General features: G+C 40.4%; 1 protein-coding gene across 6 annotated transcripts in view; it reads right to left on the reverse strand.

Annotated features, from left to right (window-relative positions):
* The window catches only part of ARHGAP24 (Rho GTPase activating protein 24), a 224,414-nt gene that overhangs the window by 24,169 nt on the left and 173,112 nt on the right, over window positions 1-27,133 (reverse strand). For 4 of the 6 annotated variants that reach the window (XM_064450382.1, XM_064450385.1, XM_064450384.1 and 1 more), the window contains one exon: window positions 9,756-9,878. In XM_064450382.1, the coding sequence (XP_064306452.1) occupies window positions 9,756-9,878 (123 nt within the window). Of the gene's footprint in view, window positions 1-5,561; window positions 6,725-9,755; window positions 9,879-21,585; window positions 21,649-27,133 lie in introns of those variants that run through there. The other 2 variants (XM_064450383.1, XM_009507586.2) reach the window with 2 other exon arrangements.

Below are 27,133 nucleotides of genomic sequence, written 5' to 3' on the forward strand. Positions count from 1 at the left end.
CCCCCCTTCATTTTAGAATTGGCTTTCAAATCATGTCTAATAGATAATGAATAAAATCAGAATAAGGTTTTTTGCACAGTGGGAGCAAAAACTGTTTCTATAGTATTATAAATTGTTGATGCACCACAACACAAAATGTACTGAAAACAGGTGGCAACCATAAAGCATTAATATGTCTGTAACAAGTGTCAAACAGTACTTTTTAAGACAAACAGAAAGTAATGAGTGATTCACTTACAAAAGGTGACATATATTAAATGGATATGACAAACTTGGTTCTGTATTGTAGCAGCAAATACAGGTACTGAATGAAGAAAACCTTAAAAACCCCCTATATCTGAGGAAAAATAAAACCTGATATGATGGAGAGGTAACCAGTGTCAGAAAAGACAAAAATTAATCCAAATCAGAGCCTAAAATTTCCTGGTTCTGGTCCCTTAAGTATAAACATTGAATTGTTTCTACTACTGACTGCAATAAAGTACATTGCAAATTAAGGGACTTTTATAGAGACTCCAAAAAATACACATAGCTAGGAATGCCTAAAGAAGAGATAGAAGCAACTACAGCAGTTGTCTCGGATTTGACGGATTCAGATCCTACACAATCCTCAGAACACACTGGCATCGACTCTGACTGCATACATACTTCATGGCCAGAGGGGTAGTTGTATGCCCCACCATCCTCACATGTCAGATAAACACTCAGAGACTTGGCTCCCCATCTATATGAATTGTGATAATATGGCATCTACCTCACAGGCATGAGGATCTCCAGACTCAGCTTTAGGAAGCTCATAGCTAGTGTGGTAATTCTGACAACTATGTAATAACCTAAAGTTAAGACCCAAGTCTCACGGAAAATCACCATGTCACACCTTGAAGTGCTTCTGAAGTCACCATTTACTACACTCTGCATTCTCCAATTTGTTTGGCTTTGGAATTCATCTCAGGCAGGTCTGGTTTCAGAGACTAGGCTGAACTTCTCCAAAGGAAGTATTTCCTCCACCTAACAAATGCAGAACACTGGACCAGGCAGCACTTGGCCATGAAAGAAATCAGTAATGATAAGCCTGCATAAATATTGACTTGCTGATGCCTTATGGAAAAGTACTCTGTTGCCAGGGGCAGAAGTGGCAGAAACATGACACTTCTGCTTCCACATCATGTTGTCATAACTTTTATCTTGTTCATCATCTTTCTGGTGTCTGCTGGGTCTTTCACTGCTTTGGAATAAAAGCTATTATCATTGCCCTGTAAGGTGCACCTTCTTCCACAGTCCCTTTCTAATGCTTTTATCCCCTCTTATGTTGCAACTAACTACTACAGAGATATTGCAGATTAATAGCTTATTATAGATGTTGACTATTATGAAGCAAAGGCAACGCTGTGAAGAATTGTGTTGCAAACATACAGTTACCTTAGTGGTTGGCAGAGGCAGACAACGGCGAACACTATCAACTGTACCTGGTAACTACTAGCATCTCCTTTACAGAGAAGCAGGGAAAAGACAGTCCAAGTTACAGAGACTACAACATAACCAAAACCACAGAGATAATTTCACATGCTGTTTTTAAAAAGTAAATTTCCACTACAGTAACTAAACAAGAACACCTGTGTGGAGAAGAAGATAGAAAAGAGCTCTCATAATTCCTGTTTTAATCCAAACCCAAGTTCTCCTCACAAATCTTAATGTCTCTAAAATCCAGAAGTGCACAGATGCACAAGTGCTGACCTGTGGCTTGGTTTATCCTTGAGACAGGGTGCCAGAGGGGAAACAAACAAACAAAACCAACAGGAAACCCTGACGTTCAGAATGGCACAGCTTGGCTTCCCCACAGCTGGAGGAAGGCAGGGAAATGTACAGGATTCCAGTTCTGACCAGTCATTAGATTTAATCAGCAGAACTACTTTTCCAGAGAGGCTCTTATAGGTCTTTAAAGCTATATCCAATTAAACCAAGATCATGCATAACATCAAAGAGGAAAATCACATGCTAGTAAAGGGCATGCTGAGCAGTTATTCATTAACTAGAACATTCCCGTGACAGAAGTTTTGTAAACATTTTGAGAAACTGCATTTCCAAGCCTAACAGGTACCCATAATGCTTATGAAAGTCACTACAGTGCTATATCCAAATTCTGCGTATGGCTACTCGAGAGTTGTGAAAGCACTGTGGTATTTTCAATGGTACATATTCACACTTAAGAGTATGTTTTTAAAATCTAAGAACACTATTACTTGATTATTTCCTTAGCTACTGGACACAGGCAGGGGTCACATCTCAAGCCTATTGACTCCAAGCTTTTGATTCAATAAGAAAAAAGGAGAACTATCTAAGCAGCAGTTTTGTCTCCTTGCTCTATAAAGAATAGCTTGAAAAAGCCAAACTGCCACTCTAGCTCTACCACAGCACATGCACTCAGTGAGTCAGAAAGTTTCTGCCTTTCCCAAGCCACCCCTCAGCAATTCAGATGATAATTTTCAGACAGCATGAAGCAAAGAGGGTTGATGCTTTCAACAAAGTACCCACGCCTGTACATCTGTTGTCTCAATGTGCAGCAGAGGATCTCTGCCCTTCTAAAACAAGTTCTGAGGCTATGGGCTTCACTGATCAGAAAAAGTCAGTTAAGGTCAAAGGAACTCAGCTTAGAGCTGGATGAGAATTTTAAGCAGCTCTCAATTCTACATCAGTAATTCATTGACAGTGAAAATAACAGATCAGGTGAATGGCTTTCAACAGCAGGGCTGGGAACAAAGGTCCTGAAATAACACACAGAATTGGATATCATGGCCACATAACACTTAATATGGAGTTTTAAAGTATGATTTATTTTCAGCTTTCTGCTCCGGTGTTCTCCAGCAATAAGTGCTGTTTTGAGTGGAACAAAGGCAGGGAGTATTTTCTCTACAGAATTTTGTAATGTACAGGAGAGGAAAAATACCACCAAAAAGAGTGGTAGCAGAATTTTGTTCCCACCTGTCTCATTTTCTTTCCTTTGTGCCTTTTCCTACCCCACAGTCAGTGTGATACCAGCAGTAGGTAAGGTAGGATAAAGTCCTGCCCTGGAGTTTAGTACAGCTGCACACCAGAGGTTGCTGCTTAGAAAAAACAACTCTGTAATAAGAGCAGAATGAGCTACAGGCTGGAAAGGAGGGGATGCAGGTTTAAAAACATCAGCAGGAACTTATCACAGTTGATCACATCACATCACATCACATCACAGGGCCTGCACCATTTCTCTGGCCATGGCCAATGCCACCTCCTCCTCCAAAGCTCTGCTCACCCAAATTCACCAAGTTATTCAATGTTCTCACGACTACGCGCCAGCAAAGCTACCCTCAATTATTGCTTTCCCCACTTACCCTGCATGTGCTCTCAGGAGGTTCCTGTGGTGGTACTTAAACAGAGAGCATCTTCTCTAAATTGGATTTTAAGGATGGTTGGCTCTATCTCTGTTCAGATGCTGCCCTCTGAGCACTGACTTCTCCTGTGACATGACCTCCAAATAGGTCTGACAATTTTTCGGTGCCTATAACAATGCAGCTTTCATCTGGATTTCCAGGAAGGGTTCTATACCCTCATCAGTGAAGATGACAATGTATCTCAGCCTAAATATAATGTCATCTCTTGTAGTGCCTCCAGTGACTACCCAATGGTTTTCTCTGCTAATTTTATTTTCTCCATCGTATTGCACAGCTTAGAACTAACTGATCTGCTTTATGCAAGTGCAGGCCAGGTTTGCAGAAGTTTTGCCTTTTTTTATACTTAGGTATACAATCTGCAAATGAAGTTATAAGAATTCAGTATACTGATTAATAAGACAAGTGTAGTTAGCCTAATTTGCCCGTGCAACCATAGTAAAGGCTTGACTGAAATTCCAGTTCATGTTCATCTTTCTGTTGACTTCAGTGGGACATGGACCTAGTTAAACATGTGCACCCAGCGTTCTACAGCTCTGATCTAGGGCCTTGTGACAACACTCTTGACAGTAAACATGTATAAGAAAGCAACTGAAACAAATGATATGTAGAAGAAAGTAAATTAGCAGCATGGCCTCCATTATGCTGTCCTCTGCCCAAAGTGCCGCATCTTCACCTAGAGTTTTAGCCATGAAGAATTTCTGTGTCAGAATGTACAGGGAAAGAATCAGTAGCTGAAGCTCTTCTTGGAGCACCCCAGGCACAGACAGCTGTCTACAAAATTATCAGTTAATCCTTTATTCAACTTCCAAACATTTCTCAAATAGTTAAGCATATAAACGGGGCACAGACAGCTCTAATTCACACCAACACCTTGAAATGCACTAGCACACTTCATGCAGACACATCCATGTCCTCCTGGCCAGTCTCCAGGCCTGAACTCCAGCAACCAAGGGAAATGCTGGCCTGAAAACAGCTTTCAATGCTATCTCAGCTGCAGATGATAGGTGATCTCTGCTGTAGTTCTGCAGTGAGTCCCTCATTGGTCATGATCCCTCATTTCAAGGCATTGCCTCTGACTGCCTGTGCACAACACAACCCTCAAAAGCAGTGACCCCACTACCTCACTACCAACTCTTGTGAGCAAATTGCTGCATGGTCTTGCAAACGGCAGCCTGAAGGAACAGTTTAGGGAGGAGCAGGAGATAAAGATGATTGTGTTTGTAGAAGCCCTGTGTAAGATCATTTCTCACACTTCGGAACAACATGACAATTTAGCCCTCTCACTTGGATTTCTCTGTCCAGCATAGTTTTTAAGGCAGCACCAATGTTCTCCTCTTCCCCACGCAAAGTTTTTGTCCTCATCATAAAGGTAGCTTCTCCCCACCCCTCCCAAGCATCATGGCACCTTATCATCACTTGTCATGTCTCTTTCTCAGACATGTGTTTCCCTTCCAGCTGACATATTTGAAAGCCAGCCTCCTCTTTGCCTTCCTCCCCCAGTACTGCCATGCTCTGCTTCAACAGCAGTATGTGCAATGCAGAATAAAACTGGCTTTAAACATCTCTATGCAGCAGGTGGAAAGGAAAGTGCAGGCTGCAGGGCAGCAGGGTGAAGTGGCAATGCAGCACTTGCAGCAAGACAGTGCATTGTAGGGCTACACTTCATCAGAAATCTCTGAATCCAGGGACTTAAGTCTTCTGCACAGATGCACATTTATCATGTTGCTTTGCTCCCTCTCTTCTCCCTCCTCCTCCCACACAGACAGACAAAATGCAAACCCAAACTCTTTCCCCTGATGTTCTGCCAGACAAATAGGTGACTCAGAGCATCACAGGGCTGATTCCCCCACTGCTCTCACTGATTTTTGCTCAGAGGCTCTGCAATAATCTTGTCTCAAGCCATCTCATTCAGGCAGCCCATTCATGGGCTATTATGTAGAGGAGACAGTATCAGCTTGCCAGCTACAAACGAATGAACAAAGAAGTAAATAAATAATTCGTAGAATGTTGGCATCTGCATTGCTTAATGCCTTTTGTTTCAGTGCTCTCATCTGCCCCTGCACACACAGCCCTGTTGACTTCTCAGAAGCCATGGCTTCACTAGCAAAGCAGAACACCACGACAGAATGGACCTACCTTTACGGAAACTAAAACACCGTTTAATTCTCCTATAAGTAGTTTTAGGAATGAAAGGAGCTGCTGCTAAGGCACCTGGGCTGCGGACTCCAGCATTTCTGTCTTCAGGCATCATACAGGCCAGAGCCCCCACGTCCCTCCAAAGATTTCCTTTACCAGCTGCATCCAGATGAAACACCACGACTGATCATTGTTACTGACTGCTGAGGAGTTTTTATGATAGTGTATTTTCCTCTGGAGCTAGGAGATTTGTGGTCTTCTAGATCTTAGATAGGGCTTGAAGTGATTTTAATGTTCTCTTCCCTGCTTTGATTTTGCTTTGGGGAACAATTTCCTTCTGTCTCTGTTTCCTTTTGTTTCTTTTATTTTCTGCAGCGAGAAAGCTGTCTATTAAGGAACGTCACAACAAAAGAGTTTCAGCAAAAATATTTATCTTCCATTCAAACAGAAGTGCCTGCACAGATGGAGGGGGAGAAAGACCTCTTCCTCCTAGCTGGCACAGGGGGTTGAGTGGCAGAGACTCCAGTTCCACAGGAAAAGGTCAGCACTTCGCGGTCCACAAGGGGAAAGGGAAGAACAATAGCAAAAAGGCCACCGAAGAATCCTCTGGGATACGATACTCCCTGCTGGCTCCCTTTATCTCAGCAACCGAGAAGCGAAAACAACAGCCCCTTCACCCGAAAGCCCGTCTATAACAGATTCCTTTCAAAAGGCCTTTTATATACCCAGCTTCCCGTCTGATGTCCTCATGGGCTTCTTGCTCGTTTTATTGCCTTCGAACTACAAGAAGCTCTCATGGGAGAGACACGTCAGATGCAGCAGCAGCGCATCTTTGCTGGCAGGATCCTGGGAGCTGCTGAGGAATACGTGCCTCCACACGGGGATGCTCTGCTTGCTCGCTCCCTCCCGGTCCCACGCCTGGCAATGGCAGCCACGGCTGCTGCTGCTGCCTGCGCCAGCCCCTTGCGTGCAGCAGGTGCAGGGAAAGGACATAGAGGAGGGAGCTGCGGCAACGTAGTTTTGTCTGCTCCTCCGGGTGACTTTGAGTTGACTTCAGGTGGCTGTTGTGTGCAGCAGCTTGAAAAGCAAGCAGGCTACGCCTGGCTCCCGCAGGAGGTGCCAGACCTTACCCTGCTAAAATGCTCATGCTGCTTCTTCTCACCTCCTCCCTCCCCCTCTGTTGCAAGCTCTGCAATTAGAGCTCAGGCCTTTTCCTCCTGTAAAAAATTGCCTTTTTAATCTAATCAGGAAAGGAATTTCATGTGCAAACAGGCATTACATACTCTGGTTCATTTACATTTATTTCCCCTTTCAGAATTTTTTCCACAGTCACCTTATTCTTTTGGTGCAAAATCCAAGCCATTTCTGATCACCTTAGCAGATTCCCACCTGCCCCCCCCTTCTTTTTCTAGCACAGGTTAACAAATAACGATTTAATGATCTGGTTATTCATTTACAGAGCTCCTTGCTCTGGTACCAGGAGTCCTTTCCCACTGCCAGACAAACTTTAAATATTAGTCGCTTACCAAGGCTCAGACATATCTGTTGCATGAGCGTGCGTACACACACAGAGCTTGCTTATAATGCTTAAAAGAACCAGAAAATTCAAATATGTTACTCAAAGTGGCACTTGACTTGTATGACACCAGACTATTGTGGTTTACCATCTAGTACTAAAATTTAGGAAGCTGATATAAAACTGGTGGTTTGATTAATTAGCTGTCTGAAATAATTTTGTGTTGCTTTTAGACAACTTAAGCCAGAAGTGCTGTTCTTTAGAAGGGTCAGATTGTTGCAGCAGCTGTAGCAACATCCGCATAGCAAGGGATAATAAAAATATGAGTGTGTCCAGCCATATATAATTACAGAACAGTTAATAGGGCTTAAGAAGACTTGTTAAGATAACTCCAACTATCAACTTAAGTAACAAGTAGTTAATAAAATGGGGGACGTGCTAGAAACATAGTTTCTTAATAGTGGCACATCCCACAATACTGCTTTTGCCTTGTTATCATGATCAAACCTTCTGTGAACATTAAACACAGAATCACCTTCTGTCTATTCTTATGTTTTCCAGGGAGTTAACTGTTTGCTTCCTGATACAAATAACCCCAAGTCAATGTATTTGCTTGAGAAATCCAATTGGGAAAACAAAAAGAACATGCTTAGAAGTGTTTTAATTACAAATTAATTTAAACAGTAATTCAAGGATTGCACCCATCTCTTCTTTTATGCAAATCAGCATGCAAAGTCTTCAGCCAGGTGCTTCCCTTAGTAACTGGCATTAAACACTCCTACAACGGTGATGGTGCCCTGAGAATTTTCGTGGTGGCTCAAAGGATTCCCAGCTGTAAACCAGAAATAGCTCTTGCCCTATAAAAGCAAATGAGGGGCTGATGAAGAAAGCGTAAAGGTCAGGACTCGGGAGATTTGGTTTCTATTTCTATCTCTGTGCATGGACTTGGGTTAGAAACAGTTTCACCTCATCTCAGCTCCCCACCTGTAAAACGTAGACACTTCTCCACTTGCAGAACTGCAAGATTGCCTTTCCTCATTATTTGCCACAGAGAGATACTGTGGTTCTAAAAGCCAAGTGCAAAAAACCCCACAAAGATACCCTTTAAAAAATCCAGTTCTGTTATGCCCCCAAATTTATTACTGCCACAGTGGCTTATGCTGTTACTAGACTGGAGTAGAACACTGAAGACCTCAACATGAGGCCTGCTTTACAAAGAGGAAGTTGGGGATGGGTAATCTTTGTGCTACATAAAAAAGCAGATTTCTTACCTAACCTAATTACAGAAGACTCTGCTCCTCCCGCTTCCCCTCTCCCAGACCAACTCAGTATGCTTGTAGAAGATCACGCCTTTTAATATAAACCTTTCACTTTGTGGGTTTTGGGGTTTGGTTTTTTGTTTTGCTTTTTTAAACATTCTCCTGTAAGACCTACATGCCCAGATCCAGGACAATGCTAGCTTATTAACATATAGGGCCAGATCCCAGAGAGTTGACTGCTTAGCACCATCTTTCCAGGGCACGTTTCCCCAGGAGGAGCCAAAGAGAAGACAGTCATGTTTGAAGAGGTGCCGGCAGGCCCTAGCTGACCAAGTCCCTAAGCACAGCCCACCAGCGAGGCCAAAGCCTTCTCCTAAGAACTGTGTGACCTGAATAAAGCATGAAGGAAGATGGGTGGCTTACAATAACAGTTTTGTTTAAAATGGTGGTTTCCTCCAGTCCCTCCCATCCTCTTTCCTGTGGTTTACCTGGCAGTTGAGAAAATGACAGTTGCAGTCAGCAATCACAGTTTTCAGTGATAACTGCACTTCTCAGTCATGAAACAGCACAGACAATCCTGCCTGACTTACTTTTCCAGCAGCCTGCAGTCAAGACCAAAAAGTGTCTGATGCAATACAGGTGCTCTCTCGTAGTGGAAAAATATTTCTGTCCCCCAACTTGGAGATTTGAGAGCTCCGAGGAACAGACTGAGTAATGTACTGATATTTTGTGCAAGTATATCAATCATACTTGTATTATAGTAATTTAGACATCACCAGAATAATAATGATGAAAATGAGGATAATAATTTGCAGCCCATTCAACATGAGAGAGCTTTTTAAAAAGCCAACTAGACATTTGACAATAAATTTTGATCCAGTACTACTGAAATTACTGGGTATGCCAATCAAAAGAAAAAGAATCTATCCTATACTGCTAGTGCTAATATTCTGAGGCTTACATTGGAGTGCATAGCTTTATATAATACTATTACTTACTGGTCTTAGCTGTCACTTGCAGGAGAACCACAGACAACTACTTGTAACAGACATTTATGAAACACATGGACGGTCTTTTATCTAGTGACCAATTACCCTGCTTCTCCCTGTGGGAAAGCTGATCTCATAGAAGACCCGCCTTCTGTGAAAACATCCCCATGCCTTAGTAATGCACTATCATGCTATCCTCACCAAGCAAAGTGGTTCCAGACAGTTTAAAGCCTTTTAATTGAGACCTCTGCATGGGGGCATGCCTGGTACCTGCATTGCAAGTGAAAACAGAGGGTTTACTCCACTTTTTTTGAAAGATCTAGACCGTTCTCCTCCACTTCAAAACTCTGGCTGTGACTGAGACCCGACAGAAGAACCTCTACGTGTCTTTGTGTATCTGGGAACCTTGCATGTTCCCTCACTGACTCACCTCCTCCAAATGGCGCCCATATAACCCTGCGAATGGATTTCACCCAATCCTCCATGTCATTCTGTGTGCTTGCCATAAGAAGGTATGTCTCATGATTAGCTGTCATCCGCTCTCGGTCTCCTCCTGCAAGAGAAGATAATTGTACTTAGAAACCCTTTTGCTTTCCTGCCCAGCTAAGTGGCTGCCAGACTGACTGCTGAAAGCAGTAATAGTGGCTCCATAGCAAGCAGACATGGATACGATGCAACAGGGTGTTTATCGTCAGACACGGCATGAAAAGAAGGTCCTGTAAGTACATCCCCCATCAGACAGTGAGAAGCTGTCATGCTTCCAAAAGGAAATGAGAGGATAAATGTCACCGGTAAACAAAAACAGCCCCGTGCTGTTCCAAGAACCACGGGGGGCTGCACTAATCTGTAACTTGATATATGCACTGGAAATTTTGCAGAAGTTATTGTACCATGATGGAGGGAAAAAACACAGAGAGAGAGAGATAAGCATGCTTTGAACAAGTGCGGATGACTCCATTTTCATTTTCAGGAACACAATGTGTAACATTCATGGAAATGACATTTGATACACCCAAGTATTGCTGTGACTCTCTAAGGAGAAGGCAGCCGACGCTAGCAGCTGACATGGTACAACCTACTGCCTTGGATGAGTCTGATGAGGATTAGATTAAGAGGGATCACGCTGCTTTATTATCCTTTATTTAAAGGATGGGCCAACACTAAGAAGGTCAAAACCAGAACTTGGCTTGCCACAGCTCCAGGTTTTCACACTTATTGCTTCACCTCCATCCTAATGGGTACTACATTAGTGCAAGAGCACATGGGGATTCAAACCACCTTTCCAGCATTGCAGAAGGATCAAACCCTTCCAGAGAGATAGCGCCAGACATTTTTAAGCCCTTTCACCGAGTCAAACATGGTGTACCTAGAAATCCCATGAGTTCTGTGTTCATCTTTTTTCCAGCTTCTTCCATCCCTATTTTTGATTCTAGTCATATCTAAAGGAAATATCTCTGTTCATTACAGCAGGAATACTGCTCCTGGGAGGTCTTCTGAAGAGTGCCATGCTCAGTGCTGGGCATTGCAACAGCTAGGTTTCTGAAGAGAAAATTTCTTAAGCGCTAGAAAACCCAACCATGACTTCCTAGCACAGCCGTTCTGAACAAACCTATTCGTATGGTCCACACTTTAGAGAATTATGACACAGAAGTGTAAAAGGGAATTAATTTAAACTTGATGAACACAAAAGCCAGATTTTCCCAGACATGGGCAGATTATTTTCTTAAGGTTTGTATCATTATTCCAAACTTCATTTTGAACATGGAGATAGAGAGTAATTTTCTACAGTCAAAATACAGCCATTCGTATACTGTATGTTCTCCAAAAAGGCATCCAAAGAAGTAATGCAACAACCTGAAGTAGAATACATTTTAGACTATTCCACAGTTTAAAAGTGTGAAGAACACTACTTTTTTCCTAAGACATAGGCAAAAGGTAGGGATGAACCTATTTTAAGTGCTATCACTAGAGAAATATCAGCGTGACTAAACTGCATTGTATTTTTTTTTAATCTTTCAAGTGACTAGCACAAGAATTGGTACAAAACATGGGTCTTTCTTCTCTACTATGTTTTGTCATTTTTACCTTTCAAGATGTGGAGGATGAGGGTATGGGGAGTGGGAAGCATTAGCATCCCAAATGGTAGCACTCCACATCAACCCTGCCCAGCAGAGAGCACATAGCCAGGCCCTGGAAATTTACCTCCCATCTCTACCTTTTACATACCCATCTTGACCAGAATGAGGACAGACCTCTCTTACTCAGGTATAAAGAACAGATGTGATACTGTCTACAGTCTATTTAATATGGCATATTTTACATATCATCTAGAGTTCTTATCCTGAAAAGACCCCAAAATATACAAAAAGGAAGCCTCAATATATTGTTATGGCTATTAAACATAATAGTAAAAAATATAGAGGAAAGGCATGCAACACAGATGCACCCTTTTTGTGGCTGATAAAAGCATAAAATATTTATTTACACTATCATATTGTACCATAGCTTCTTTTGGTGTGGGTTTTTTTTGTTTGTTTGGTTGGTTTTTTTGATGGACCAGAATCCTGTAAGGTACCATACATAAAGAACAAAAAGATGTGTTCACACAAAAGACGTATCAGATCCAGAAATAAAACAAGAGGTGACCTGATTTTCTTACTAAAGAGACAACAAAAAAGATTACAGCCATAGCCAAGTGATGGTCCTCCTCTGAGGTATCTGTCAGATCACTCCATGTTCTTTTAACAGCCTGCATATTAAAATTCAGCAGATTATGGGAAATTTACTTAGTTATCATATTACAACAAATTGGAGGGTTTCTTCAGATAAACTGGATTAATCCCAGAAGTCTAGATAGTTCATTTACAGCATGGAGTCCAGACCAGTACTCTAAACAACTAACTTAGGTAAACACCCACTCAGTTAATACACAATGAATCTGTGTTTCATTTTGCAGAGAAGGAAAACATAATGTTTGGTTACATTATTTTTTGTTACAAGAAAGTGAAGCTTTCCTAACAAAAGGAGCTTTGCCATTTTATAGCAATTCTGGATCTGTCTACTTTGTAATTCAACTCCTTCCTATTACACCACAATATCGGTTCTTACTTGTGCATTAATTTAATTATTATGCAAGAACTGAAGCCTCACTAGAAGACTTTTGGGGATACAATAGCACTTGTCGGATTTGTGTTTTACTGCAAATGTTAATTTTTAGTGGGACTATATTTTAAGTACAAAATTAGCAAGACTGGGGGACAGACAAGAAGAAATGACCATGATTCAGGAAGGCACCATCTCAGGTAAGTAGTATCAGATAAACAGAAATTGAATTAGAAGGACCTTTCTGAAGCTTCAGTAGGTCCACAGGACACTTCTGAAAGACGCTGTTTAGAATCTCCACTTCACTTCCCCCCCTGCCCCCCTTATAATATTATTGTTATGATTATAATGAAGCATGAGTAGATTACAACCTCCAAAAATCACTCATCTATTCATACCATGGATACTGGCATTATGTATGTCAACCTGAAAATGGTGCTCAGCATCAAGTCCATTACAGATGTGGATGCACCCTTATTCCTTTCTTGTGGGCGTGCAAATCATAATGTATTTTACCTGTATTGTTATATAGTTCCAGATTATGCAGTCCAAGTATAAGAAATGCCTAATCCTGTGTGTGACAGCCTGCTTGTGAATAGCCAGCTCTAGAGGCTAGAACATGAACTCTGGTTTGGGGTTTTTTTTCATCTTTTCCCCTTGTTACTTTGCAGGTGTCACAGGACCTGGAAGGAGCAGAACCCACTCTACCTGACCAAAGAAATTGGCTCTGGCATATTCAAGATGAAAAGCTGCTGTTGACACAACTGATGTGTATATCCTGTTTCTTCCAGCCTCTAGTAATGGCCAAAAGTAGGAGGATGTATACTGTTGCTCAAAACTACAATGTAATATCACATATTTTTATTCCTGCAGCCCTAACCAATCCCTAATCTGTTTTATTTTCTTGGCAGCATTACAAATTAATTCTTATTTATTGAAGAAATCCATCCATAACATCCATTTGGAGCGGAAACATTGAAACAGCACAATACCATGATGAATCTTCCACTTTGAACAGGTCAGATTTCAACTCCTGCCCGCTTTGGCACTAGCAATGACTTACAGGTTCCCAAGCGCTCCTTCCTGCCTCCTTCAGGGGCTCAGTAATCGGTAAATACAGACTGCTGCTGTGCTTCCTGACCAGGACAGCCTGTGACCACTCAGCCCCATGCTGGGTGTAGCTTTGTGCACCAAGCCAGCGCTGCTTAGATACAAGCAAGGCGAGGTATTTTAAGAACTCTTGCCAGCAACCGGGAAAAAAAACACCCCAACAACCAATTAAAATATGGAGAGGCCGGTTCCTGCAGGGATCCACTCCAGAGGGGAAAAGAAAGGGACCAGCCTGTGCTTGCTCATGCAGTACCACAGCACACACTCGGAAAAGCATGAAGAGGCAGTGATGGAATTGAAGGGTGATTGTTTCCCGAAATGCTAGGCTCAACAGCTCTGCTGCTTTTTATTGTCCATCAATTAAATGTGAACGCACAGTCATTTTTCATTCAGCTGGGGGCAGGTGTGTGTGTGTGTGCCTTTGTAGTCTCTTCCTGTCTAACCCAACACCCTTCTCTTACCTGAACATACACAGGCTAAACTCCGAATGAAATATTTGCTTGTCCTTCTAAAAGCATCTTGGATTTCTTGCAAACAGTAGCTTCAGCTTTCTGAAGAATTCTTGAGAATGGAATGCAAAGGGATTAAATTAATACCAACTGTTTAAAAGAGAATTTTCTCCCAGGAGGAACTTCAAAAACTAGGATTAATCTGATTTTTCTGAGCTGAGAATGTCATGGCCAACCTCAAAAGAATATTCAGATTCCCCCCCAAAAAAATTTGGGGGCCAATTTTGAAGTGAAACAGTTCGCCACTCCCGTGTGTATTCCTCTTAGCTAGAGTTTCTGAAACCCTTGCTCTCAGCTTGGGAACTGAAAGATGGTGAAAGGCAGACTGGCATTACAACAGAACCCACTGGGTTTACTTTAGAAACATCCTCCTGACTGGATGCTTTGCATTTGTTTGCTGAATTTGTAATTTCTCAGGAAAATGCTAACTTGTAGAATTTTAGCCCTCTAATGTTTCAGATGAATACACTAAACGTGCCTCTATGTTGTATTTAAATAGGAACTCCTGGCTACTCATCACCCCACAAAAAAAATCAAGCCATATACTTACAAAAATATTTAGGAGCTGATATTCAGACATTAACTTCTGAAAATCTTGCCTGAGGAGTCCTTTGTTTTCTTTCTACTGCACCCTGTTTTTACTTTATTTTCTTATATTTTTTTTAGCTTGTCTTCCATATAGTTCTTGCTGCTATATGGTCTGGAATTCTCTTCAAGCTACTACTGTCCATCACCACGTTTCTGCATACATGCACTGAACAATGCCACCCTTTTCTCCCACACATCTCTGTATCACCTTAAACCTCATTGTTATACCAGCCTTTAAGGTAGAAGAGCTGATCTTTGTACAAGTGATATTCCATACAAATTGTATGCAACTCAGAAACAGGTATATCTTTGTTTTGCATAAATCTTCCATGTGTAGCCCGATGTAGAAGTAAGCGCCATCCCTGTGTGCAATGAAGCAGGCATGCTCTTCTTTATTCAGATGTATGATAAGACTATGTAATTTATAGTTCCTGATCAGGACTCCAATTAGTATTTCTTCACAGGCAAAACACCAGTAATTACAATAGAATTCATTACTCTTCCAGCACACTTTGTGTTCCTAAATTTTCCTGTATGCTGCAACTGAACTGCACATCAAGTGATATATTTAATCTATCTCTCTGGAAAGAACCCTGCATTTCCTTCATCAATTCCATTTTACAGCATTTGCATTCAGGCTGTATAATCCTAAGCAGGAATCATCTCTGCAAAAGCTGTAGAGAATACTAGAATATCAGAAACCAAGATGAACAAGCTTATTATCCTTTCTTTTTCCTGACGAAACTCCTTGTTTAAGAACAAAACAGAAATTATGATTACCCAACCTTGATACGAACTCAACATTAACCACTGCTGCTTTAAGCATAGAAGTCTGACTTCACAAACTGATGACCTAACTAAAAGATAGTTCAAATCCATACATGTCTTTCTTCCATATACTGACACTGGCAACTACAGGATCCGTCTACCCTCAAGTGAGTCAAAAACTTATATAAAACACTATTTAAATATAAGTTTATATTTAAAATTGTATAAATTTATATTTTTGATAAATAGCTGTTAAATCTTATAATCACGCCTGACTAATGTAACACAAGAGCTCTCCTGCTGGCCACCACCTGTGCTCATGAACTCTGCGCATCCTGAGTCTGATAAAATCCACACATAGGTGTCTTACAAGTATAATTCAGGTTCCTGCATCGAGGTGACAATTTGTCCTTCAAACTGCCCTCAAACTGTTAGACCAGTCTGAGCACTAAAATGTTTTATGTTCAGTCCAACTGGGCCGGTGGAAAAGACTAACTGCAAAAAGCTTGTTCAGAACAGAAGTTGAAATTTGCAGAGCAAAATGAAGGAGCTAAGCTCCAGGATGCAATTGTATTTTAATGACTTATTGGCTCTGGGATTCATTGAGAAACGTTTCTTCACAGCGAGCGAGAATCTGTGTTGAAGGGTTAGCAACTGCTGCATCTCACATGACCAATTTAAAGAATAGAAGGAGACACGGCTATTTGAAACTTGCAACATTTTTGAACTGTGCATATCACTTGCTAAGCAGCCAAGCATATGTTCTTACAGATGTGTTGGCAGAGAGGAAGTTGGGGCAATGAATTTCTGCATATCAGCTGAAGACTTATTTCTGATGATGCAGGTATAACGCAGGGCTTGCAGACAAGAGCTGGGGGGAGAGTGTGTGTCTCAGTTTTCTGTTGTTTTATTTATAATTCTCAAAAGCTTCTTTATTCTGCACAAGCCTGGTATTGCTCCTGCTCTTCCTGACTGTATAAAATTTTACCAAGAATTTACAGCATTCTCTCAGTTCAACGAGGATGAAGAAAAGAGTACATAGCCTAAGTTCAAGTCACTGCCACCTTTTTCTTTTACCACAAAATGAAGGTAGTCTTAATGATCATGCAAAGTTCTTAATGATCATGCAAAAACTCATGTCAAAAAGAACAACCCACACTGTATGATTATCAGAGACAAATACTCTGTATTTACAGGATCTTCAGTATTACTTCTGAAGTGACTGTTACAGTATATATGCTGTATCTTCTCATCAGAAGTGGCCTGCTCCACGGAAACTACACAGAACACTGTATTCTCCAACAATACTCAAATTACATCTTTTATGGCACAACTTGTCTAAAACATATCTCTATCTTGTAGGAGGAAATATGTCCATGAATTGAAGATGCGATGTTGGACTTTGTGAAGCTGAAAATCAACCAGATATGCTAAGACCAAGGCAGTTGCTGGGGAGAAGAGCTTGAACTTGGAGTATAAAAGAGAGCACCCTGGAAAGGTCTCTATTTAAGACATTATCAGAGCTATCAGTGATGGAAACCCCAAGAGCCAAGGGAAATAGAAAACTAGCACTAAGCTAAGCTGCACTGAGGAAGTTACAGGCTCCTTGCATGCTAAACAATCAAAACCTGAAGTGTCCAATTGTTTTGTCTTGCACTAAGCTCCCCAGATATTAAATTGAAAGTACAACCTGTGAACTCTTAGCATTTCATTCAGATCCACAAAAAACTGTCCAGCTTAAAATCAAAGAGAATTGGGCAATCATGTATCTAAGCTTATTATTTGATGATTCCTGAGATTTTAGGATCCATGTTTTGAAGACCTTCATGACAAAACTGAGTGCAGAAACTTGATTCTAGGAAAAAAACCTTACGCTAATAAATTAAAAATTGTCATTACCGTAGCATTTCTTAGTATCCCATCATAAGAGGTGGTGAAAAAGAAGTGAAAACATTTCACTTACATACGAAAATAAGAAACAATTGAGACATACCAATAATAGAAACAAGGAATCTCTCACTGGCCCTATCGTGTAATATATGGGAAACCAGATTCCAAAGATCATAAAGATATTAAGAGGAAACTCTAATGTACTTTAAAAGTCTCAACAATATGAGGTGAAATAATATGTTGGCTGGTTTCCCACAATGTTTAGAGAGAGAAAACCATCTAGATGGCTGGATGTGACAACACATGAGTTGCTACTGTTAGAATTTAACTCCTAAGAATTTTCAAAAGTTGTTCTATAAAACTTGAAATATACCCTCTGTTATTCTGTTAAAACCAGAGCAGGCAGCAGACCCAGTTTGTTATTTTGAGTTCCACTACATAGCTGCATTACCTCTAAAGCCTTGATGACAGGTAATAGACTGGTTGAGGAAGATATACAAATTACAATTTCAGTTCTTCTGCTCAGGACTGTCCTGCTATATCTTCTGTTCTTGTTTGGCTCAATGCTGCTCTGTCTTCGGAAAGGAGACAGAGATGGCTGGAAGATATGTTTATATCACCTCTGTGCTATAAATGACTAATACCATGACCACTGAGAAACCTCAGCTTTGAAATGCAGAGTTATCAAACTCACCATTGTTTTACTACCAAAAGGTGCACTAATTTCTCTCTTCACAAAGAAGTAACACATTTTCCTGAAGAGAGGAATTAAGTAACTGCAAACAAGTCAATAATGAAGATACCGCTTTTTAAATACTTCAGTACACCTATAATTTTCTGCTGTTACTATCCAAGCTGATCTTTTGCATTAATAATCTTGAACAGCAGTTTTCTGCACTAAGGGTGGATTGGTTTTTGGGCACATTAGCTTTTCAACATAAAAACTGCAGCCTAATTTAAGTGCTGAATGGCAAAAGACTGCTAACACAAGTACATTCCCTCGTGGGCAGTGTGCTCTACCATAATTTCCCCACTTGCAGAATGCCTGGAAGACAGCAGGGCTTTTTCAGTAGAGTTGTTTTCAAGAAGCTCTGAATCAACTGCTGTTGGATACCTGGAATCAGGCTCAGGAAATGTATTCATCATGTTACACATGATGAATACTTTGTACAGGTAGCTTTCTTCTGTGCTGCAGGGCTACAACTGCACCACATCTGTCTGTCAGAGTAAGTTTAATGTCTTGCACTTATTGTGCAAGCATAAAATCAGTGCCACGTTTAAGCATTTTGTGTATGCACAGCTACCAAGTCTTTCTCCTAACATAGGAATTATTGCTTAAACAGCTAAGTGAAAAACTGTCATGCTTGTCCATCAGCAGTTATATAATTGTGTTAGAAAGATGTCATTAATGAGGAAAAGAGAGATATGAAGTCATCCCTTGTACAATGTAAGAGCTCCTATTTTTTCAGAGCACTTAATCTTTTGAGGCATGTCTCATTCTTCCTCTCCCCTACTTTCACTGCCCTTCCTTTATTCCTAGTTTGAACTTCGGCTACGCTTCAAACAGATTTCAGTTATCCATCTCATCCTCAGACACAGATCCCAAGTGGCACCTATTTTGTAGAGTCTGTTCTTCCTACCCTTCCCTGTCACTAAGATGCTGGTGCCAGCACAGCTAACTTTTGTATCTTGCCTTTCCCCAGTATCATTCCCACTTGAAAAAATCTCATCTCTCTTCTTGCTCAAGGCACATTGCCCAGAACATTTTGTTTACAGGTTGCATTAAAAGGCCATCAAGCTGTGCGGACCCCATCACAGCTCTACACTTCACCAGCCCCAGAGCAGCAGCAGACATCGCTGCCCTCCCAGTTAATCAGTACCACGCAAAAGTCAGAGGCATGCTTCTTTTGCACTGCTATTGACAGTTTTCAGCTTTCCAGAATTTTTCAATGTTGTCAGCATCGTTGTGATATAAAATGTGGTCTGAACTGTCATGTTTGCTGTTCTATTGTTGTGACTTTCAGCTGTTTTCAGAGTTGCTGGCAACATTTTCTGCATCCATTAATAATTTCACTTTCTTATTTATACTGAAGTTCTGTGAAACCACACAACAGCAAAAGAATATTTTTCTACATTTTTTTTCGGCCATACTATCTGAGACGATATCACATTCTTCTGCCTGTATACTGAAGACTAGCAATGAACTCACTGAATCAGATAGATCAGGTAAAAAAAAGGTCAGATTTACAGTATGCAAGTTATACCTTTATAGAAAAGAAACTGCTTCAGTGCAGTTGACTGCAAATATCTTAAACACACACTCTGGCACTAACATGGAACTTAGCAAACATTCTGACAAAGCATGTATTATAATTTTACCTGGTCTTGACGAACTATTACACTTGCTGCAGGGAAGCAGACAAATAATTTGGTGGATCCACAAAAGACAACCTCAGTATCACTTCTCAAAATGGCCTCTCACTCCTTTTCCCCTTTTCACATGGGCTTTTTTGGTAGGAAGATGTGGAAAATATAAATAAGCAAAACCCCAGAGACTGGCCATAAGAGATCCACTTCTCTGTGTCCTTCATTACCACTAGGACTTGAGACATATCCAGTATTGATCTAGTTATGGAAAAAACCATTGCAGGCCACACTTTTCTATGTACATGTACAGTGCCATGACAGTGCCCTATTTTCAAAACTTCAACCATGAAGAGCTTTCCTCTGAAATTATGAGTTCAAGAAAGTAAAAATAAAGCAGAGAGTCTTGCCTAATGCCATAAACTATTAAGAACATACTGTGGCTTTTTTAGTTAAAACTTGTACACACAGAAGATATAAAATGAAATTTTATACAATTATATACATATATATGTACATATTATATACATACATATTATACACATATATATATGTGTATATATATACATATACATATATATATATACAAGATATAAAATGAAATTTATGAAATTGTCAAGGCCATTTTTTTTTTTTTTTGGTCAGAGAAAGTAGACTAAGTCCATCTTTGTGAGTCCATCTCGGGGAAGCCCCATTCTTCTGACATTGGTCAATAGTTTCCTGGGGACAGAGACAAGAGAGATTTGCTTTTTGAACTATAGCTTGGATTCTTACAGACAGCAGAACTCACTTGTGACCTCCCAGAAGAAACAACACAGAGAGAAGAACATGGGTTTTTCAATGACCTGTGACGCTCAAATGTTTTAAAGCTTTATTCCTACTACCTTCATATCAGGCTATGCCATTTCTACATCTGAAATTGCAATAATCAAGGGAGGAGTGGATTGCTGCAGCCAGGTCTCAGCTCTGCCACTGACTACACAGGGTTGTATTTGATGCTATGCCTACAGGGTAGGTGATTTTTGAGGAGGAAATCAGAAGACTTCCAGGCAAACAGATGTTAATCAATCAGATGTCAAATGTCCTCAGCACTGAGGAGTTCCACTAAGAAAGGCTTCACTACGCAATTGAAACCTTTTTCAAATAATGTTATGTGTATTTGTTAGAAATGGATGAGGGCAGAACTACAGAAATGGCTCCACATTTAACTGCTTCATCTGCTCACTGGTTGCCATCTGATTGTTGGAATATTGCTGCAGTGTCTATGGACAATTTCTCAAATTCAACAGTTCTCACCCCCTGAAATTACTATTTTACTTGCTCCTTTCAATAACAGTTAAAAGTCTGTGGGAAAGTATAGCTTGTCATATGATTTGCCAGAAGAAATTTATTTATGTGGTTGGGAAGGAGTGTGAGGATCACATAATGTCAAATGATAGTGGCGGTGCAAGACTTAGTGGATTACTTCACTGTTACCTGTTGTAACTGATCTATTTTAAAAGAAAAGCAGAAATACAAATTATTGTAGCAAGTTTATTTTCTCTGTCCTATGTGACACACCTTAAAGATAAATTACTGCGCTCCTGTTATTTGACTTATTGTCAAAAGATAGAAAGATGCTTCAGAAGAAGTTGACTGGAGGACTGTTTTGGCAAGAAGCAAGATCCTGGAGCTGTTGCTGCTGGGGAGATGGCTGCCCTGTGCTACCAAATGCTTTCTTTGCTTTTCAGCCTCACATCATGAATTGCACTGAAGTGCAAAGACTCAGCTTGAAATGGATTATTTTGAAAGGTCAGTTCCACAGCACCTATTTGTATGGTATTTGACCTACCAGGAAATTAAAACTTCTAATGATTTTAAGTAAGGAAGGATCAATACCTGAATGGAAGTCCCTGAGCATAAATGCACCCAGGGACTGGGAGGACTTACCTATACACGTTGGTACATGAACTTCAGGCTGCAAAGCCAACATACCAAGATGCCAGAGCTAGGTTGTCCTCAGAGTCTAAGAAAAACAACATTCAAAGCATGTGCTCACTTCAGATCTCAGCATTTACTCACTAAGCTCTCTGTTCCTTATGAATATGTAATATCCTGAGCCTTCAGCAGGTACAAATAAAGATGCTCTTTTATCAGTCTAAACATGCTCTTGTGGGCACAACACAAGGCGGGGAATTAACTCAATACAAAACCAAAGTTGAACACCTAAATTCTTGTGATATTTCTATAGAAAGAGGCCAGCCAAAAAGAAGAGCTTTAATCAGGAGGTAACCATCTGGTGGGACAGTGAATTGTGGCTAAGCCATAACTTGAGGCAGTCTTTGAAATTCTGTCTCATACAGCGACCTATGGCCATTGCTGCATACAGACAAGCAGACAATGCTATTGTTTATTAATTTTCAGGTAACAAAACTGATCTTCCAAACACAGGAAATGTTGTATTTCTTCTAATTTTACAGACAACTATTTTGTAAACAGAAAAGATACTGTGTTTCCAGCAGCTTCCAAGAAAAGCAGTTTCCTTTCTCCAGCAGAAACTGACCATACTCTCCCAACTTCTGGACATGGTGCTTTCCAGTCTGCACTGAATTACACCCAAACGTGGAAATACTTAATTTCTCTGAAGAGCAACCAGTTATTTCAGCTCATATCTGACTTCAAATCTGATCACATATAAAAATAATAGATACAAAACCAAAAGGATGCAAATATCCTAACTCAGCAAGTATATATTATGCATACACATAATTTCATCATAACATCACTTGTTTAATAATGCAGAGTCATGTTTTAGCAGTTTAGAAAATAATCAAGAATAAGTTACTCAGTAAAACATGTGGGCTAACTGACATATGCAGAAGACAATTACCTAATACAGAGTTAAGTCTCAGCATAAGATGATCTTGCTTATCTAAAGTGGCAGGAGATTTTAGTCATCGGTTCAGAACATTTATTACACAGGACATTTGAAATCAACCATTTCCAGGAACACTGTGCCTCTTAGCACCATTTTGGGATATCACTTCAATATTAACTCAGGGAGAAGTGTGCCACTTAATGAATTATCAGCTCAACTTTCCAGTCCTTTAGATGTCTCTGAAATTTCTAATTTAAGTGCAGCTTTCCTCAAGAAAGAGCCACCAAACATCAGTTATCTGCAGAGCACAAACAGTGCTTAGTGATCTGTAAATCTCCACACCTTGCAACAGAGCAGATGACACTAAGAATGATGAGAAACCTCATTTCAGCTTTGTTTTGTTTTATATATGCCACAGACAGACAAATGTTGATAATATGGTCCACATTTTCCCTTCTCATTCACAGGCACAGAATGATCCCCCAGACTGCATTTACTTCTAATTTCAGCAGGTCTATACTTTCGCCTTGACAGCTGGAGCCTATATACCACAGGATGTCTCTTTCAGACAAAGATCACTTGGGTCTCATTTCCAGCAGTGTACGCCACAGAAAGTACTTGCAAAGAGAAACACAATGTATTCTGAAGTATTGCTTTTTAAAGGACATTATATGGGATGAAATGCTAGTTTGGTTCAGTTAACATTTTCACAGATGGATCTTGTACAAAGAAAAGATTGTAGTGTGTCTACTTGCCATTTCTTCGAAACACTGGAAGAGGACCACCGATGAGGTGAGACTCCTGCCAGCCACAGACCTGTCTGTGACAGGTGAAGATGGCCCTTCCTTCCCTCTACACTTACAGTCCACTTCCCACACAGAAGAAATCCACAGAAACCCTGACATGTAACAAACTCAAAAACTATTTGGCAGCAGCATGCACAACATGGGAAACACTCATCATGGATCCACTACTTCTTAGTAGAAGTACCAGGAATTATTCAGTCCCAAGAAATTAAATAACACTTGAGGACTGATGCCATCTGTATGAACAAAGAAACAGAGGACATCAATGCCCTCAATCAGGCAGATGTGGCAAGGGGGGATAATATTATGCATACCTCCAACAGTTCCTGTTTAGCTGAAAATTTTTTATTGTTTCTTATATCTTGTCACTCAGAGTATCACTGGACTAGTCAGAGAGAGCCTATCAAAGATTGTAGGCTCGGCTAGTCATAAACTTAAGTGGTTTCAGGGCAACTGTGAACCAATGGAGGTTCAGCTCCTCATACCAGTAGTTTTGCCCCCAGATCCTCATTCCATTTGAGAACAACTCACAGATGTGCTCCTATGACACACTTTAAGAAAGCAGTCAGATAGTTAAATCTGAACTAGTCACCGTACGTTGTTTTTATGGCAACGAAAACTGCCAGAGGTTGATTCATCTGAGCTATCTTTGGAGCCTCTTCTAGGATGAGATGAATCATGCTGTGGACATATCACTTCTCTCTGAGCCGTTCATGCAGACACACTCATATTGGCTTTCTTTGCGAGTTCATGGACATGCATGTGTGTCTGTATGTGTGCATGCATGCTTCAAGGCTCCATTTATACAAGCAAGTTAGCACCTTGTTCCCTGGGCTGTTCTGGTCTGCATACCAACTTTTAGATATTCACAGGTATATGATTGTGAGGACTCAGAGAAGTATTAGCATTGGCTGGTGGTTGAAGACATATCCCTGAAGTATCTACAAACCATTAACTTATTAAGAAATAGCAGTAAATGTACAAAGTAAATAATCTGTAATTAAGCAGAAAAAGTTATTCAAGACACCCTCTTTTCCTACTAGGAAAGAAGGAAAAACTTCACGTAATAGTCATGACGAATGCATGACAAACCTGAGAGGTAACCAGTAGGCATTTCTGATTTTTACACGATTTTTGGCAAATTTCTGTATATTAGTGGAAGGATTCAAACTCTGACAATGCGAAAGGTGACAAAAATCCATCAGTGACAAATTGGACACCAGCAATGTATTAACCAACAAACCCATGCACTCAGCAGACATTGGCTAATACTGAAGAGACAGCATTTGTCCTCCAGGTAATCACTGACCCTCTCAAGAAGCACTAAGCCTGAACCAGGAAAAAGTTATAAGCTTGGAATAAGGACCGAAAAATGACATGCAAATATCTGCCGCTGACAAAACAGGGGATAGGAATTTAACTGCCATAGGTTCCTTTGAAAAATTTACTGTTCATAACCAACACATGCACTGTAAACTAAGGCCTCTTTGTAGATGTCGGTACAACTTTCTGATGTCCTCAACAGAATAATAGAAGACTGTGTTAATGTTAGTTGGAAGTTAGCCAAAAAGATTTCACTGAAGTTTAACAAGAGTCTTTAGCTATGTTCAAAGCTACAAACTTATGGAATAGTAAGTTATGCTCTTTTGATGGATTCTTTAAAATTTTGTCTTATGCTTAGACTAAATTTATAAATTCAATGAAAGGGTTACTTATTCACTGACAGGTTACTATTCACTAAGGACACTGTTCCCGTATGGAGGGTATAAAATATTTTTTTATTATGTGTGCTGAAGATAGACACAGCAAGCAACTGTCCCAAAACCATGCAGCATATACACCAGAAAATATTTTTATAAGACCAGGAAAAAAAATTATACTATAAGGTAGAAGTCAGTAAGAGATAAATATTTGCCAGTAAGATGGCAAATTCATCAGCAAGACCTCTTATTCCAAATATAGTGGGAACTGCAAGACCCCATATCATGCTGTGCATGGAAGTTGCCAAAACTCGAGTGATTTTTTGGAAAGGTGACTCTAGTACCTTAGAAAGACACTCTCAGTGTCAGTGGCACACCTTGAACTGGTGAGTATCAGAAAGCTTGTGAGAGCTGACTCTTGTAAGGTTTCCCACATAATTTCTAGAAAGTAAGTTTTCTGATAGGGACACAACTCTTTGATGCTTATGCAAGCTGAACTGCTGAGCTCTTCTGAAGTGTGCTGAGGCAGCCGCCATGAGGGGAGAGGGAGGCTGCCCTCATGAGTGACACACACAAGGTAGGGGCACAGCTGCACTCCCAATAGCTGAGCAGAAATCCCAAGTAAGCCTGACACAACACTTTAAAATTATTTCTTGAAGTATTTTATGGTATAGCCAGCAGCTACCAGACAAAGAGAAGTTCCCAATCATAATGAAAGCCGAGTTGCTTCTCCCACGTGCCATGGAACAGCCTCAGACTTTACTGGACACTGTAGTAAATCTATCAGACACAACATGATTAGCCCCCAGTTTGAAATAATTTCCTCCGTTGCAGTTTTCTCTCCAAAATGAAACATTCAGTTTATCATTGTTTTATGTACTCACACAGAGCTAAATGGTAAGTTTGCTACCTAGCCCAAATCCAGTAACAGCAGGCAGTACATCAGCCTTACAGCAGTCTGTGGGAATGACTGCAGTTTGGAGGTCCCCCTGCTCCTACACGGAGATCAAGTGCAAGCAGCCTCATCCAACCCTCCAGTGAAGGGCTGCCTGGCCAGTGACGAGAGATGCAGAAGGAGAAGTGCTTTCCTATGTACCAGTGTTTGCTTAGGTTTTCAAAATGAAAAATGAAAGAGAACAAATGAAAGTACTTGAAAGACGATATTTAGATGAGAACCATGTATTGTACTTGCAGCGCAATTTTCACTTCATTTCAAAGAATTCATCTTCAAAACATCTCTATGGGCAGAGTTATAGCATCTTTAAATTATAAATAAAATAATTAAAGCACCTAAAAGGTAAATAATTTGTTCAAAGCTTTACAGAAAAAAAAAAATCTATTGTACAGCTCTAGAAAAAGCAGAGTGACCTAATCTCTAGGGCTGTGCTTCCATTGCAACCACACTTCCCCTGCCACTTTCTGAACTGTCAAGAAAATAAACTGGATACAAAGTCACTTTGAATGTTCAGGTTTTTAAGCAAATTCCCTGGAACTGTGCTCTCTGTGTTTCTTTCTGTGAGTATTCTACTGTAAAAACATTTATTGATAACAAGGTGAACAGGAATACTGTTTCCTCACATATGCTACATTTTGAAGTTATAAGAACCAATATTCCTCGAAGAACTATACAGTAACACTTGATTCCATATTAAAATCTCAGAAAGAAAAACCCATGTTGATTATGGCTAATTAAACAGGGAAAGAGACTAAAACTTACAATGTTATTTTTGTAGATCTGTAAAAGAGATCTTGCCATGGACAGATGGTCAATATCCAGTTAATCTCACCATGTTCCTTATATATTAAATACATCAGCTGATGCCCAGCATTACAAATTACTCTGTCACTACACAGCACCGAAGTGGAGAGAATAATGCTCAACTGCCCAGTAGCTGGGGGTTTTTGGAGCAGAAAAGACTTGTTCAAAATGAATGGCATGAGAAGTGAGCTGAATGACCAAACAACACCCTGCTAAAAAGACAAGAAGCCACATCACTCCACAGCTTATCCATCCAGAGCTGCTACAGTACCCACAGATAGAGAAATAAGTGACCTGGCAAGGGGAGGAAGAATACAGGAATCAGGCTGTACTGAGATTGGTGCTGGCTCTGGCC

The sequence above is a fragment of the Phalacrocorax carbo genome, chromosome 4 (genome assembly GCF_963921805.1).
Source record: "Phalacrocorax carbo chromosome 4, bPhaCar2.1, whole genome shotgun sequence".
NCBI classification, from domain to species: Eukaryota; Metazoa; Chordata; class Aves; order Suliformes; family Phalacrocoracidae; genus Phalacrocorax; species Phalacrocorax carbo.